An 18,269-nucleotide genomic window follows, 5' to 3' on the forward strand; every position below is an offset into this window, starting at 1 on the left:
TTGAAAAACAGAACTTTTGTGTACATAAAGTATTTCATATGCTATATTCTCTGGCTTGGTTTTTAGATGCAAACTCTTGATACCCTAAATTTGTTTAAACAAAGCTGATAGCTTTCTCATTTGCTTATGAAAAGCAGGGTTTATGTAAATACACAACACCTAAGCTGCTAAAAGGTATATCTGAAGCTCAATGGCTACTTATAAAATTTTAGGCAGTGTTTACAAAAAAGAAGACACTGACATGAGCAAAGGAAAAAGGGCATCCTATTATTACAGGATTGAAAAGGTCAGACACTTGTATTGCAGAACTTGGTCTTTTTAAAATCCAGTCCAGTGAGTAACTTCTGGAAACTGCATCCTTCTGTCAGGTTACCCCAAGCTGCATTTCTACAGGTGACATTCAATCCACTTACCTCTTGTCCTCCATCGAGGGCACAGAGTTTGGTGCTTTGCTTTTTGGCATCGACTAACACATTAAACATTGTGCACACAGAAGCTGGAATGCGCAAGTCAGTCGTTTTGCTTGCCTTTTGCAGTTTGAGTTCAAATGCAGTTCTTGTTCTATTCATTAAAACATGAATTCAGAGTAAGAAATTCTGACATATGTCCCACCTGTTTTGTAAAAGTGAAATCGACACTACAAGATGCTAATTTAAAACATGCAAAAAAGCCGTGTGGAAGTGTGTGGGGTGAAGCTCTTCATGTGTCTCATACGGAAGATCAGACTGAGATATTTTATATTAAACATTGCTTTTTCAGTCAGATAGGATCTCTACACAAATGAAGCTGTTACATCTTGTGTGTCACTTTTAATGGAAAGACCTCATAACTTCACATAACTGAATTAATTTCCAAGTAGAAAAACTACTTACTTTTCTGCATTAAAGCAAAATAAATTCTTTATGCGCCAGTCTGGAAAACTGTGATGTGCAAGAGAGGATGCATAATTCTCTGATGTCATTTAGGTTCTCTTTCAAATACTCAAATTTGCAGTTTGGTTTTTGAAAGTTAACTGCATACCAGGCAATTTCAGGCTGATTTTGCTAAAATAGCCACAGATCTGAGACATCAAAATCACATGTAAAAAACCATAACTTTTTTCAACATTGAATAAACTAATTCATGGTCTCATCTTAGAAGGCCATTAAGCATTCTTCTAAAGATGGGATTTTTCTTGCTTTAAAGAATTAAGGGTTATTAATTGCTCCAACAAGTATCTGTTATTTCCAGATGCTGCTCCGCACTGTTCTTGTATATAGCATGATGAGGGCAACAGAAAAAAATGATGCTTCACTAATTAGGATGCAAGGCTGATTTTATAAGAATAATTTAAAAAATGAAGACACATTTGGAAGCACCAAAGCTGCATAACTGATTTCTGGATAGGTCGTGAAGACTGTAAGTGAATACTTGGAATTCATTTGATATGGACAGAAAATTCCAGAAAACATGATAACTGATGGCACTGATCATAATTTTGAGTTTGTCATGCCATTTCACAGGAACAGACACAGTACACAATGCATAAAGTACTTAACAGACCTTTTCCGTATGTCTCAGGAAGGACTGCCTTGGGAATTTAAAGCACAGTATTCCCAGAGAGGTAGCAATAAGCACAACAGAAATGATTAATATGGTATGGGTGCTGCTGATGAGGGCAATGGTTAGGAGGCCTGTACAAAGCATCAGGTCAATTTTATCAATTACACAGGTCCCCAGAATTTGGGTCAGCGAAGCTAATATTCATTAGATTTGGAGTAGTAGTCCATACTGAAACCCTCTTGTGATGATTATGTAACAGGCATTTGATGAAAAGTGTATTCTGGGCGCTGGCATATTAAGCAGCAACTTGAAAATGTCTACCTTTTGACACAGGCCTCTATCATATCACTGGCCATTAGTTTAAGTCTTTGCTCTAAGTGGTGGGCAAATTCTTGTTCTGGCCAGTGGAGATCAAAGACAAACATTTGCAGTGCATCAAGTTTCCAAAAAAGGTCTTCTGATGTTGCTGAGCCATTGCTAGAAGAAAGAGGAAAAATGAAGAATGTGATAAACTTCCACTGTCAGCTACTTGATTACCAATACACTCTCTTCCTTTTCTTATCAAACGCCAGCCATGAAAAACCACCACATAAAATCTCTGATAGTCAATATTTTCTTTGTTCAATCTTCTCATTCTTCCTTTTCACTTCTTGATGACTAAAGAAAGGTGAGGGGGCTACATATAGTAGTATGGTTTTATTTTTATTTTCTTTTAAGATTTATTTATGCATACAAAAACTGGGGTACAGGCCAGAGGTGCGGGGAGTGAGAGGATTCACCAGAGACAGAGTGGGGAAAAGAACAGGCAGACTGACTGAAATACACTGCTGAGGGGAGCAGCAGGGGAGTCCGGAGAGGTCTGCTATGTCATGTGGGTAGCTCCCTGGTGGGGCATCGAACTCCTGCCGCAATGGCTGCTGATAGTTCCATAGTGCTATGACTTAACTCCTTGTGCCACCAGGGAGGCCCAGTAGTATGGTTCTATAAAAGAGGGTAAAATGGGTAAAGATACTTTGTTAAGGAAAGAAATCAAACTGTATACATAAGAACAAACACTTTAAATGTTCTTTACTAATCTCTAAGATAAAGATAAAGCACATAACTATTTCCTCCTAGAAGTTAAAAAAAAACCTGTTTATGTAAGAAAATCCAATGACAGCAAGGCTAGCTTTGCTATTTTACTTGGGCAAGATGCTGCTGTCATCACGGAGGCTTCTGTCTGAGTCCAGGTCAGCGTGCACAAGACACTTCCATTTCTCAGTTACAGGTAAAGATGTAACAAGCACTAGAAGGGAGCAATAGGCCAGGGAGGGAAGCAAATCCTACGTCTGTCTTAAAAGGTGTTGTGTGGGGCCTCCCCGGTAGCGCAGCGGTTGAGCGCTGGTTTGCAAAGCTGCCCGCAGCCTTTACAGTGCCGGTTGGATCCCCAGCCACAGGTGACGGTCCCACATGGCGCGCAGACCTCTCCTGCCGCCCGCTGCTCCCCTCAGCAGTGTACTTCGGTCCTTCTGCCTGCTCTGCACCCCACTCTGGCTCTGGTGAATTCTCTCACCCTCCTGCGCTTCTAACTGTACCCAGTGCTTCTATCAATCAATCAATCAATCTTTTAAAAAAAGGCATTGTGTCTTTTCTAACTTTAAACCTTACTCAGTATGAGGTTGATCTAATAGAAATGATTGCTGCGGTATGGATGTTGTTGCTGAGGGTGATATATAGCCAGGTTGCTCAGAAGTTGGGGCAAAATCATGTATTTCAGGTTCTTACATCAAACTGTGGAGCCAAGATGTGCCAGGCACTTGCTACTATGGAAAGTGACTCCAGGGAACTGTCTCTTCTCACCATGTACGAATGTAATTTGTTCAAGAGCATTTATCATATTTGGGCAAAGGGTGGCACTAGGTCTTGCCATTATGCAGTACATCACCCAATAGGGAAACCAATGTTTTCAAAGTAAAATATTACTATCTTAAAACATATTACAACATTTGTGAAACTGAAAAGAAAAAACCCCTGCTGTATGATTCCTATCTCCTCAGCTTTCCAATACTGCTTAACATGCACTGACCTAAAATTTCTATCTTTAGGTATAAAAAATTAAAGAAATAAAATCATCACAAGGGGATGGTAGAAAACTATCATAAAAATTATTTTAAATGGTCACATCATTTAGCTAAATATATCTGATGAGCTAGCTTAAAAACTTATAGTACTTCTGGGCCTCCTTGATGGAGCAGTGGTTGAGTGCTGGGCTGCAAAGCTGCCCGCAGCCTCTGCAGCGCCAGTTCAATCCCCGGCCTCCAGGAGGGTCCCACATGGTGCGCAGACCTCTCCTGCCACCCACTGCTCCCCTCAGCAGTGTGCTTTGTCAGTCTGCCTGATCTGCTCCCTGCTCTGGCTCTGGTGAATTCTCTCACCCTCCCGCGCCTGTGACTGTACCCAGTGCTTGTATAAATAAATAAATAAATATTTAAAAAAAAGTTATAGTACTTCTGCTCTGGCTAACTAAATAGTGGCTTATTTCTATATCCACCCCCACCTCAGCATCTTAGATCCATCACCAAATGATGCTGCCTTTCTCCTCCCATCCTGCCAGCAACACCTTATGTTGTTCCTGTCTAGCCAAAATGTGCTCCGAGTTTAGTTCTCAGGGGATCAGTCATGTAAAGCACTGAACACGATTCAGAGCATTTTACTAATGTCTCCTAACCTTAATACTCACCATCCTCACAGTACCATCAACACCATGTGGTAACTCTGTGAAAAATGCTGGAGAAAACACTATGTGCTTTTATGCCCAATGTATAATAAAAATAAGAAAAAAAATAACAATCCCAAATGTCCCTAAAAATCCACTGTTCAATTTGGTAGATCAGAGGTGCTATGTTTTAAGAGAAATCAAATATAGCTGGCAAAGAAGTAAATCTACCTTCTTGCAGTTTTTTACTTTGGAGAAATGTTAGTAGCTATTTAAAATATGTATGTATTCTTTAGTAGCATCACAAAACAATAAACCACCATTAAAGCAAAGTCCCAAATAGTAAAGGTAATGCTCCATCAAAAAAAGAATTTCTATGTGATAATTAAATCTTTCTATCGAATATGGTCTGTTGCTTGTGTTCTTTGAGGCTATGGTAAGATTTGGAACAATAAATGTGCTTAATTGGGTATGTAATTAAAATAACAAGTGTTTTTTCATAATTAAATAGATGGAAATATTGTACATAGGTCTCCTCTGGAGCGGGTATATATAACATTCAATTTATTATTTTTTTTTATTCAATAAGTATTCCTAATCAATGACTTATTCCTGAAAATATTATTAACAGATTAAAGAATTCAAATGTAAATAATGGATACTGAGATAATTTTCTAAAATTGCCAGCAGGAAACTTACCTTACCAGCACACATTTTTAGAGGGAAAAAAAAAAGAAAGAAAGAAAGAAAAAGCAAACCCAGAATGAAGATTTTGGATTTGGGGGGCTATTTGGAGGAGCATCTCTTCAGGTGATGTACTCATCAGCAGGTAGGAATGAGTCTCCAAAAAATGATTATTTTGATATCACTTATCTTTAATCAATCATGTTGTATCTTTAATTTCTTATATATATGAAATGAAATTTCTTTGGCTACTTTATGCTTTATAACAAATGTCCAAAAAATAACTGCAATGGCATCAGTGTTATGAATAATTGTGGGCACCTTGACAAGGCATCTAATGTCAATAACCTTGCAGATAAAGTCAATGGTGACTAATTTGTAAAACATATTTTTTCTTTGTCCAGACTGATGAAGATGCAAGCACTTTATAAAGCCACAATATGCCATGATTCCTATCCTGAGACGCAGATCATATGAAAAAAGAGGGGAACCAATAATGAGATTCAAGGTCCACAATTATCTCAAAGCTAATAAAATAGCAATGTGAAAAGAAATTCTTAAACTGGACAAAGTAATTCCAACAATAGTGTTAAAAAGATGAGGAATGAGGAGGGAGAAGAGAAGTTATAAAACAGTATAAAGGAGTAATAAAAATTATAAATGTAGAAAGGCTTATATTCTTTTCCAGGTAATTCCTGAGCATCCACAGATTTTAGTCTACACACTTCCATGGTCTAAAGCATTTGCCCATAGGAAAAAGTTCACAGGTAACTTAATATTCTAGTAATTATTATGAGTACAGTGATGATGTTCAATTTGAAGAAATACTGCCAAATACTGCCAAATCTATGGGAATAGATTTGACAGTTGGTGGTAGGATGGCTAGAAAGGAGGTTGGACAAATTCTTAACTTGTATAGTCTCTGGAAGCAGAATAAGTTGAGAGTGGGGTTTTTGCAGTCAACCAAACCTAGATTCAAACAGTGCCTCTGTCACTTACTTATCATGAGAAATTGGGCAAATTTTGTTTCTAAATTCTGAGATCTAATTCTCAAATTTTTTTTTTTTACTATTAATCTTTCTAGGTGACTTCACATTAGATATTGGGCAATGCACGGACAATTGCTGAATTTATTTGATTGCTCTGTGGCTGATACTTTTTGAAAATATACAGTTATGAATGATGATGATAATGATAATATTTTAGAGTAGAAGGAGTTATCATTTCTTGAGAGCCAAGGATGTGCTTCGTATTTTTCTTATGTTTAAAGAAATATTCATGAAAATATCCCTCCATCAGGTGTAATAAATGTAATAAATGTTTTAGCAGTGAGAAGCCGTGGCTAATGAAGACCTAGTCATCACTAGACTAGGATCTGAATTCAGGATCCATCAATTTCAAAGCAGTGCCCTCACTTCAGCAACTCAGCACCACTGAATCTGCAAAAGGTAGGTTCATCACAAAGAGGAGTTAACGAATAGGGCTTTTAATGATAGAAAGATTGCTTAAAAATAAGAAGGAACCTCAACTGATATATAAAAGGACAAAGAACTTGGTAGTGCTGGGAAATCAAGGATAATACTTTCTCTGCAATATGCAATATTGTTTTGTTTAAAGGTGAGGCCAAGATAAAAACAGATTCTTGAAACTGTGCTTACAATGGTTTCCGACACGGGCAAGATAAATCACGTGAGCAGCAGCAAAGCTAGAATCACCCAAGGATCCTGGACTATTTTTCACACTGCTTGTCTGGATAATGAGAACCCTGGGCTCGAGTCTATAAACTGGACCATAAAAGGACCGCTGTTGCATGGAATACATATGAACTACATCAAACCAGTGGTTTTTTTTTTTAATTTACATCATTTATCATTAATTTGCTAAGCTTAGCTTGACAGCTTAAAAATTGTCAAATAAGGAAACCCAAAACAGTGTTCCTCAACCAATGATGAGAAATGCCATGCAATCTAAACACGTCTGCACAGAACACAGCCCAGGCCATGCACTAGCTAACACACCACCAGGAAATAAGTGAGGAATACACACGTGGACTCATATAAAGAAGCCATCCACGAAGGAGCAGAAATGTTAGGAATCTGTGGAAGATTAAGAGGCAGACTTGGAACTTTTGGAAGAGCTACATTGGGAAGACTGTTGGCGATATTCCTGTAAAGAAACAAACAACGTGGGAAGGGGCCACCATGAGCAATAACTACAGATGGCCGGGGGAAAAGTCATAGGGCAGGATGGAGGGGCAGATGCTCAGTGGACACAAGGCAGGATACCTACTTGACAGGTTGCCATGTCTCTTGCTCAAAACCTCTGTGAATTGACTGGGCGATGGAAGATTCCATGAGATCGACGTAGCGGACAACCAAGGGCACAAAGATTTCTTGCAAGTGTTTGTGAAACTTTCCATTACATAAAAGTGCTGAAATAATCAAGCAGAAACAGTGTTTGTCAGAGGCATAATATCAGTATTTGGAATACAGGGTGAAAATATTTTTCCTGAAAGATTCTGATTCAGAAGAATTGATAAAGTACAGATAATGGATCTTTGCTTCCCATTCTCAATTTTGAATATTGTGAAAACTGATCCAGAAGCACAAATGACCTTTAATACATGGCAGTCAAAAACACACTAGATTAACTCTCTATAAAATGTTCCAGGCAGGGCCTCCCCTGGTGGCGCAGTGGTTGAGTGCTGGGTTGAGAGGCTGCCTGCAGCCTCTGCAGCGCCAGTTCTGTCCCCGGCCCCCGGCGAGGGTCCCACATAACAACAACAACAACAACAACAACAACAAAAAAAAACAACAACAAAAAAACACAATAAAATGTTCCAGGCAGGTGGTATGAAAATGCAGATTTTTTAAAAAGATGTATTTATTTATACAAGAGTTGGGGTAGAGGTCAGAGGCATGGGAGGGTAAGAGAATTCACTAGAGACAGAGCGGGGAGCAGAAAGGGCAGATGGACCGAAAACACTGCTGAGGGGAACAGCAGGCAAGACAGGAGAGGCCTGCCGTGTCATGTGGGTATCTCCCTGGCTGGCAGGGAATCAAACCCATGCTGCAGAGGCTGCGAACAGTTTCATAGCGCTGCACTGAACCCACTGCGCCACCAGCAAGGCCCAGAAAATGCAGATTTCCTATACTTCTTCTACCTGTCATAAATGTTGAATGCTGATTGAAAGTTTGCTCATGTTTTAGCAGAGTTCATTTTCATTTAAAAAAAAAAAAAGAAAACTGGCAATTAGTGGTATTATTTCTTAGGTAATTAGATTTAGTAAAGGGGAGGAGGAGGGAGGGAGAGAGAGAAAGTGGAGAAATGAAGAGAAAAAAGACACAGAGAGGGAAAGAAAGGAAAGAAAATTGCATTTTGAAATGCAAGACTACCCAAGCACACACTACACTGCACTTGTGTATGTAAATGTATGCTCCTGTTCTCAGTTGCCCATATGCCAGTTTGCATTCCACTCGTATCAGACACCTTCAAAAGAACCTCTTAATATGTAGCCCCAGGCATCAGAATGAGTGGTTAGATCTTCTCCATATGGCATAAGAAGGATAGGTTATGATTTGGGGTTGCCACCTGTCCAAATCAAGCTTTATCAAGGCACCCGCTGAACAGCTCATTGGAAGAAGCAATTGAGAAATGCTGCTGCATCCAAGAATGCTTCAAACATGCACCAAAGGTGTGGAAGTACAAAGGACTACTAAGGAGTTTCAAACAGCACTTACAAGAATGTTGGTGGTAAGTGGAGGGCCAGTATCTACTTTGTTGATAAAAATAACATTTTACCCCCAAAGAGTCCATGTTTCCAAATATCACCTTGTCAGAAAATAATGAAGCGACAATGACATCATACTCAGTGGTACAATTAGAAATGGCAAAATGAAAGCTAAAGGCCTAAGTAAAAGGTAAACTCGGGATGCAGATGTGCCCAATTATTTTAAGCATGCTGATAATTAATAAATGAGTGTTGATTATTTATATACCAAAAAGAGCCTTGCATTATAAAAGTACTTATCATAAATTTTAATAGTAAGATTTCAACAAAGAACTTAAACTATGATCCAATTAATAACAATCACTGAGACATTAGTTACTGGATAAATGAACAATAAGCAGATAAAAGAGTTCACCTACTGTTTTTAGGGTAAAAATATGCTGCTGACTCCTGAGCCCATATAATCCAATTTTATATTGCATTGCTCCTTCCAATTAGTCAGCACTAGTGGATTTCTAGGAAGAATTATTTCCCCCCTAAAATTCTAATTAGGCATTTTAGAAGGAAACGAGTATTTCATGACTGGCAAAACAAATACCAACCACAATAAAACAACAAACAGGCTATGCCATAATGGAGTTATTCAAGGACTACAAATTGTACCAATTCTGCACTATTTAAGCACAGTGAACTAAAATATAAAATTTATAGGTCACTATCCATGTTGGTAAATACATATAATGAGGATCCCCATCATAGGATATACAAATATAAACTTCAAGAGAAAAATCAGATTAACTAAGAACAGTAGGACGTAAAAGAAACACACAGACACACATGCATCTGAGATCTAGGAACAGTATCTCAACAAGAATCTGGCCCATGAAGCAGGCACTCAATAAATATTAAAGAAATAATATCAATGAAATCACAATAAAAATAAACAAAAATAAAAATATTAAACCAAATCAATAAAAAAATCTACCTCCTAAATGAAACTATGAAAGATTTCTAACTGAAGTTTTAGTAGAATTGGAAACTCACTGGCTTCTTTTCTCCTTTTAATAAAATATTTGAGAAGTAATTTATACAGTTTGGTAATATTTAATTTATACCCTTACTAGCATACTAACCTCTTAAAACAATATCCAACTCTTCCCTTCCATCTATCATCAATCATCTATTAAAAGAAAGTAACAAGTGAGAACGCTGATGTTTCTTACTTTCCGGTCAACAAATTCAGTCCAAGAAATCCAAGTTTAAGTTGTTCTTGAAACGTGTCTTTTTTTTAAATTTTTTTTTTAAGATTTTCTTTTATTTATGTAAGAGCTGGAGTACAGATCAGAGGCACAGGAGGGTGAGAGGAGTCACCAGAGACAGATCAGGGAGCAGAACAAGCAGATGGACCAAAGACACTGCTGAGGGGAGCAGTGGGCGAGGCAGGAGCGGTCTGCCGCACCATGTGGGTATCTCCTTGGCCAGCAGGGAATAGAACCTGTGCTGCAGAGGCTGTGGACAGCTTCACAGCGCTGCTCTCAACCCACTGTGCCACCAGGAAGGCCTGTTCTTAAGTGAGTCAATATTACATAGCAATTACATCTCAATTAAAACTGTTATAATACAGCACACATAATTGAGCTATATTTCTGCATTTTATCACCTTGTAGTTAGTAATGCATGTGTTTTCCCACTAGATTCTATGCTTTTTAAGCAGGAATTGTTTTTAATCTATGGATTCACAAGGTGACTGGGATTTATAAATTGTAGACATCCAGACCCTCTTTTTTTGCAGTATTAACTCAGAATAAAATCAATATAAATAGTAATCAAGGCCAGGGAAAAGACAAAGATGACTTGTGGGCCAGAAGTTCTCATGCTGTCTTTCATGAGCTTAATATTAGAGTCAAATTAAAAAAGTCTGCCTTTACTCTATCATACACTCTGCATCATGGCCACCGATACCTGCTCCCCATAATGGGAAAAATGGCTGTTATAGGATCACATCCTTACATGTGGGGTTCTCATGCTCAGGCCTTTAGGAGTTATAGATATTTCTGCAAATCTCTTGTGAGGATCACATAGACATTTCAGAGCACATCATTTTATTTAAGGCACTAAATTCTAAAAAAATATACCCTATGGATTAAAATGCCCACATGTAGTAAGGAAACCAGACCAACACTGTGGGAAAATAAAAGCTGGTGACTCTTTGTTTTTATATCCTTTCTATTATCATGATTGGTAAAACAAATTCTAACATAAAATTTTGAATTCCGTAACTGTAGATTGGAATTGAGTGCATTTTCACATTTTCGTGGTGGTCATCTTATCATCTGTACAAGTGCTTATCTATTCAACTAAGCTGGCACACAGTCCTGCTGTCATCTAGAAGTGATAGCCTTTCTGCATTGTTCCCGGTATATGTATGTACAAATAGATCTCTAAACACCAACTCGTGAATTTCAGATGCACAGCTCATTTAAGCACTTGAGGTAGAATAACACGCAGGTGTCAACCCCTCCATATTTCAAAGCTTCAAGATTAACCTAATATACAATATGGTGACCTAACAGTTCTTCATTTAAAAGAAATCTGAAAAATCATCTCTGATACAGCCTATGTGTGAGAATAACCCAGCGGGATTTCCACCTCTTCATTTCTTAATGAGTTTTTTGATAATGAGAGGTGACTTTGCCAGTCACTCTGGGCTCTATTATGGCTAATTTGACTCCACTTCACTCTCCTTGTTAATTATTAACACTAGCCTTTTTATCCTCATGAGACCACATTCCAATTTTTCCTTTTTTTGATTTTTATGAGCCCATCTTTATGAGGGTGAAAGTCTTGAAGAATAGGTTTTCACTTAGTGTAGAGCCCGAACATTTATTATTCGTTTAGGCAGAGATGTGTGACACTGATCATATAAGCACGGGTGTTCTTCATGATGGCTTTAATGTGCTAGCAATGTGAAAAGGCTGTTAATTAAAGAAGAAGCACCGTGGTATTTTTCACTTGGGAATCAGTTCCCAGTAGAATGGTCATTTGCCACTTGCTAGCATATCCACAGATTAAAAGGTGACTAGCTCCAAGGGCTTGCCTCTCTCTACTGTTGGAAGAAAGGATTTCTGCCATTTGCAGATACCTTTATTTGTCAGAAGTGGTGAGTTTACTCACCTGTCATGACAGGACAATTGTGAAAATAGCATGCAAAGGTAGAATCTATTTATACTAATTTTACTGTCATTCACTATCATTTAATGATCACGCTAATTGCTTCATTCTGACAATAGCTATTCCCCCTCAATTTCAATACATCTCTTTTCCCAAGTTGTGTTTTCAGATGCCACTAAAAGTGACTACTGTCTACGAATCTCTTAAGTTGGGGGAGTGGATTTGGTGGATGGAGGGAAGAAGGAGAGACAAGGGAGAACTCAGTCTTTTTGGCCAGAAATGAAAGGATCCTGGGTTTGTTTTCATCATCAGCCCTGCTCTGGGAATCAGCGGGTGAGTCTGTGAGGGGCTGGGAGATTGGGGACAGTTGCTAAAATTGTGGTGCAGCTGGTATTCCTCCCCCGAGGAAACCGCATCTCATCTCCAAGGGTTCTCCAGGCAAAGACTTTCCCTAATCATGCTTAACTGTAAGCAAAGACACAAGCCCCAGACACAATTTTTTATTTTCCTTAAAACAGTTACTGAATTTGCTGTCTTGAATCCTTTTCCCACACTAATCCACCACCTGGGATTCTTGTCATGTACGTTTCACACATACATGAGAAAACAGTATATACCATTTTCTGCTTCCTTCTATGCTATCCAACCAACTTTTCCTCTGTCCCCACAACTCAAGTTCTTTTTAACAATTTTCTGAGGTAAAAATGAAAGTTCAAGGAATCTCCTATCTTCCTTAAAAAGATTATATTGTTTTATAAATGCTCCCAGAATCTGCTTTGTTACTGCAGGCTGAGGCTGAGCTGATGACCAAGGGATCAGTCACTAATTCATCTCTGTTCACAATTCTTGTCAACAAGTCCCAGGCCCATCCATCACCTCTTAGCATTTAGTTTCCTCAGTTGGAAAATGAAGGTTTTGTCCCAGATCCCTTCCAGTCTCCAAAAGACACATCTCTATTTTTAAAGATCAAGGCATAAACATTTTAATAAAGGAAACATGGCAAAAAACCACTGGGAATTATTCACTTCAAAAGAAAAACAACTCAGTTATAAAGTTTTCAAGGCTCATACAAAGTACATTTTCTAACTAATATCTCCATTTGTTGGAGATGTATAAATCTTGTTTTGGAAAGGCAAACAAAATTATGTGACATTATTAGTAATAAATCACAAATATTGAAAATATACATATTAGTGGTATACCATATGTGGGGTTAACAGCAAGCACTGTTATTCAGCAAATTATCTCCCATTCTAAGATTGAAAATTTCAGAACAATCTATTCCTATATTTCTGGCTAAAGTTATAATTAGATTTTTAAATAAAATGCTAATTGGGGCAATATATGTCATGACATGGCAGTGAGGTAAGGATCTTTCTTTTGAGGAAGATAAAGTGAAGAGAAGCTTTATGTTTCTCCATAAGCTTTCCAAAAGGCTAACTTGGGGGCAGCTATAGGTTGGCATCAAACATTTGAATTGAATTCACTATATCACCATTTTAATATGTCAGGAATTTAGTAAATAAACACTTCACCATTAATGATATTGTTCACTATTATCAGGGAGATAGTGATAGCAAAAGATGTTTGTTTTAGCAACTACTGAGATATTACTCAGTATTTTGGCTTGGGTTTGGATAGTAACTTGTGAGTTTGAGATGAAAATCACTGCATTTTATTTCAATTCCCCAGACCACACTGTACTCCCAATTCCAAAAGGAAATCATGGCACTGGGGAACTTTTCCATTTACCTCACTACACAGAGAAGCTGTTTTTCTCTGAAATAATTGATGTTTTCTAAGATCTGTTAATCACTGCAAAATCAAAGCCAAGATCTTGACTTACCCCCTCAAATTGACAGCACACACAAGCAATCTGAAATCAATGTTTTGATGTCCATGTTTTTTTGAATAATGTATAACAAAATAACATAAAACTACATTACATGCATTTAATAGTAGTCAATTTAATAGCAGTCAATAGAACTTGTTTAAAACTGGAGAGGAATATGAAACTCTTTTGCTTTAAATATTTGCAAGTGTGGCTGAATATTAAATTTTTGCTATTTCACATCACATCAGTGTCTTTTTTTATGTAAGGTTAATAAATTTATACTTGCAATAGACATGCTCGTCTTAAAAACAAGTATTACAGGATATTAATTCCTTGAACTGGTAGCAAAGTTTTCTGCAAAATTTTTATAAGAAATACACATTTTTTTTGTAAGTAAGTTATAATATGTTGAATAAGTTAAATAGTTCATCATCTTCACTTACTGCTTTACTGTGAACATTAAAAAATACCTCATCTCTGAATAAAATTCTAAATAAATATAAACATTGCCAATTCTTGAACTTTCATGTAAATGGAGAAAGCTATGTTGGATATATATATTCCTACTCGTGTTAATTCTCACTTAAGGATTTAATGCATAATACTTTTTTTTTTTTGGCAGGTTTATTGTCTTAACATTAAACCTGACTTGAAATTTCTTAGCGGAAAATGAATGATTTCAAGAGATTGGAAAAGGAAGGCAGTCATTCAATGTCTGCTAGCTTGCAGGTGGGGACCAAATTGGAAATTACAATCTGGCTGAGGACCATTTGCAGAATGAATGGCTCATATATGGAGAGCTGAGTGTGGCTGTATCAACTTCTGAGAGCAGACATTGTGGTTGAATATGAAGTAGGAATTATATTTTATTTCTTTGTCTTATTAATTGGATATTTTGGAAATGAAATTGGATGGGAGACTGAATAAGATGGCTGAAAGAGTCAAGATTGAAATTTTAACAGAACAATGTAATATTTATTTAGCATCTATTATACATGGGCTATTATCTTATTTCATCCTCACTGCCAATAACATTATAGGTACTATTATTTTCCTTTTCTTACAGTGAAAAACCTGAAGCTTACAGATATGAAGATATTGTCCAGGGTCAAGTAGCAGGTGGCAGACAAAGATGTGGATCTGTCTGGTATCCAAATTATTAAAACCATGACTACAAGTGATGGTTCTCTTACTATTATGAAGGTTCTTAACCTGGAGTCCTAACTCTGATGTCCATGGGAGTCCAATACTACATACAACTTCATATCTACGTAGATTTCCTGTCTTCCCTCTTCTCCAGTAAAACAGTTGTATTTTATCAGAGACTTAAAGAGATGAACAACAAAAGTAGGACAGAATGGATTAGAGTGATGAACCAAACCAACCAATTTTAAAATACCAAGATAAATGTAAAAACATGGACTTAGGTTTAAACTGAAAATACAGAGTAGTGGTTTTCTGAAAATATAACAGAAAAAAAAAACACTGAAAAATGAAAAAAGAAAGAAACATTTAAAAACACAGCATATTTGGCTGCATCAGCAGAGTGACTAAGTTCCATGGAGGGTTAAAGTAGCTGCAGGAAGACAGAGCAGAAGAAAAGCACTTCCCACTGGGACTGGGTCCTCAGGCCATGTTGCCAGCATGGTGTTCTCACGACCATGCCCCAGAGCAACTCTGAGGGGAGCAGAGGAGTGAGGTCTAATCCCAAGGTGATAAGAAAGGTAATGGGCATGAAAACTCATGTGAGGAATAACCGAATGACCTGGAAGTAATGGAGAAGAAAACACACCACAGTAGAAGGTTGTCTCACGGATCAATTAGAACAAGTTGTTATAGGACAGGGAGAGGGGCAGCCCAAGCCCCGCAAACCTGCCTATTCTAAATGGGTTCTGCCATCCGCCGCATCAACACAAAACATAGGAGACTTTAATGGGAAGGAACTTTAATAAAACTAGGAAACAATACAGGTAAGGCAAAGAGTCTAGTTTCTAAATGAAGCACCCAAAGTTACCCATCCCCTCGTGGGTAAAAGTCCATCCATATGGGATCGGCCCAGAACAAGGCCCCAAAGTCTACCACAAGTCTAAAACATCTTCCAGTGGGGACCCACAGAAAAGGGTCACAAACAACTGGACAAGCCCGGAAGGAAAAGAGCAAAATCAACATCAAGATAAAAACTGCCATTGTCACCTCCCCAGGGGTCTCACCCACATCTGTGTCACCCAGTCCACGACCAAAAGACAAGCAGTTTCTTTACGTGTCTCTAGGCTCCATGCGCCTCCTCCAGGTCTCCTTCTGGCTCCATCCTGCTTCCTTCCTCAGTCTCTTCTTCTGCTTCTCCTCTTCCTGCTCAGCTCCACCCTTCTTTGGGTGGGGCAGGGAACCTCCCCCTTTCCTGGGGACCACCCTGTTACAAAGTCAGAACATGTTCTGGTTCTAGTTCTAGGAAGAGCTAGAGCTCAATGGTCTATAATAATGGGAATTTTTTAGAACAAGTAGTGACTCCATGATCACTGCAAGTGGTGAAGCAAAGGCTTTCAGAAATAGCCACACTTCACTTGAAGGGACATTTTAAAAAGAATCATCATAGGAAAGTTCCAGGAATCTGTATGTAAAGAAACACCCCAAGGAAAACCTGAAGTAAAAGTAAGTTTTTATTGGTTGGGAGATCACTACCAGAATCTTTGTAGAACTTACTGCATTGGGAACAAAGTTGCAATAGAGAAACTTTTTGTTCTTTTTAATTTCCTAACACAAGCCATATCACATAGCAACACTACAGTATGATCTGTAGCACTGAGTGCCTCTTAGGCAAACAATATTATCATAATGTATATTAGTAGAAGGCTGAGCATAGGATCACTTCTAGAAGCATCATACATTTCTTAAATGTCTTTCAGATATGTAAGTATTCTCTAGTACTTAGAAACGTGAACCCTTGGTGACTTTCTGTTTTACTGGGTATAATGAGAAGGGTGCCTATGTTATCAGTCCTCATACAAGGGTGGGGGGTGGGAATAAGAGAAGCTTCAGAGGCCAGTGGAATAATGTGGGAGGTTCTGTTGCTCTCCTCCAGATGCTGCTGGCCTGGGATGCTGAGGGAAGTTGAACAAATGTTAATGTCACCTGTGCTGGTTCTTGTTGAGAGCATGTGAAATTCCATAAACACATTCACACACACAACTTTCTCCCCTCTCAGGTCATATAACTGAAGAAAATGCAAATGCTTACTATCACTTCTGAGGAAATTATTAAGCAGCTGGAAGAGAGGAAAACTATCCCAGGAATCCTGTGGTTGAGCCTCCAGTGCAGTATCCATATCCACTGTGAATAAAGCCCAAAATTTCTCTGCATGTTCCGCCAATAAGTCGGGCCACCAGGCAAATGCCTGCGAAAGAATAAAGAAATAATATTAAATAGATTTGTGTTAAAACACACACAAATACCGTGCCACTTGAAAACATGTAAAGATTGAAGTAGCAAGATGCAAAATGTGATATCAATTTTTTTCTTTTTGTACAATTTAATTAAATTATATATATATTTATATTGTTCTTCCTTTTTGTACAGTGCATACTTTCTCCTTTTAGGTGTAGTGCTCGCAAAATTCCCATCACCAATTCACCCGTGCAACATCACCAATTCACTCGTGCACCATCACCATAGTGCCTTGGGTAAGAACACATTCTCTCCTCTGTTTTGATCCCTCTCTCTCCCTCTCCATATTTTAATGTTTCTATCCATGGAAAAAGAAACATAGAAAAAATACACCAAACATTCAAAGTAGTTGTTTAAATTATGAAATGTAAGAAAATTTTTACATAGTTTTTTAATGTCCTGAATTAAATCCATACTTTAAAATAAAACTATATTTTACATCTTAACTCTTTTTTAGACTTCCTATTTTAATCTTATTAATTTAATCATATTAATTTGCTTAATATTTAAATGTTTGTCAAAAATTACTTCTCAGGGCCTCCCTGGTGGCACAGACGGTTGAACACAGCACTGTGAAGCTGTCCGCAGCCTCTGCAGTGCTGGTTTGATCCCTGCTGGCCGCAGGGCAAACCACATGGTGCGGTAGACCTCTCCTGTCTTGCCCGCTGCTCCCCTCAGTAGTGTATTTTGTCAGTCTGCCTGTTCTGTCTCTGGTGAATCCTCTCACCCTCTCGCACATCTGGCCTGTACCCCGGTTCTTGTATAGATAAATAAATCTTTTTTAAAAAAATGCTTTCATTTAAAAAAAATTACTTCTCACATTGTAAAAATAGTACTTTTTATTTGCAGTACTTTTGATATGAATCTCAGGTCTAAAATACACCTTCACAGAGAGAGATTTCCTGACCCTCCAATGTATAGTAAGTCCTTTTAGTTTCTTTGAACCCAGTATTTTTGTTCCGCAGATTTTAGCATTGCCTGTATGACTACATATGTGGTTATTTTACATATGTAGTCTTTCAAATTAGACTGCAAACACTATGAAACAAGTATGTGTATGATAAGTTTGTTACTTTAAATTCAACGAGGAATTTTCTAATGCCTTTTAGATAAAGGCAATAATTAAAAAAATATGCTGTTCACATGGATGAAAAAAATTATTCTTTAGAAAG

At 37.8% G+C, this 18,269-nt stretch overlaps 1 protein-coding gene across 2 annotated transcripts in view; it reads right to left on the reverse strand.

Moving 5' to 3' along the window:
- Positions 1-18,269, reverse strand: part of CADPS2 (calcium dependent secretion activator 2) — a 410,328-nt gene that overhangs the window by 48,350 nt on the left and 343,709 nt on the right. The window contains exons 18-22 of one of the 2 annotated variants that reach the window (XM_037512392.2): positions 16,891-17,047; positions 7,211-7,352; positions 6,968-7,087; positions 1,864-2,019; positions 414-561 (exon numbers count right to left, since the gene is read on the reverse strand). In XM_037512392.2, coding sequence (XP_037368289.1) covers positions 414-561; positions 1,864-2,019; positions 6,968-7,087; positions 7,211-7,352; positions 16,891-17,047 — 723 coding nt within the window. The remainder of the gene's footprint in view (positions 1-413; positions 562-1,863; positions 2,020-6,967; positions 7,088-7,210; positions 7,353-16,890; positions 17,048-18,269) is intronic. The other variant, XM_037512374.1, reaches the window with a different exon arrangement.

The sequence above is a fragment of the Talpa occidentalis genome, unplaced genomic scaffold (genome assembly GCF_014898055.3).
Source record: "Talpa occidentalis isolate TD23 unplaced genomic scaffold, MPIMG_talOcc4v2.1, whole genome shotgun sequence".
NCBI classification, from domain to species: Eukaryota; Metazoa; Chordata; class Mammalia; order Eulipotyphla; family Talpidae; genus Talpa; species Talpa occidentalis.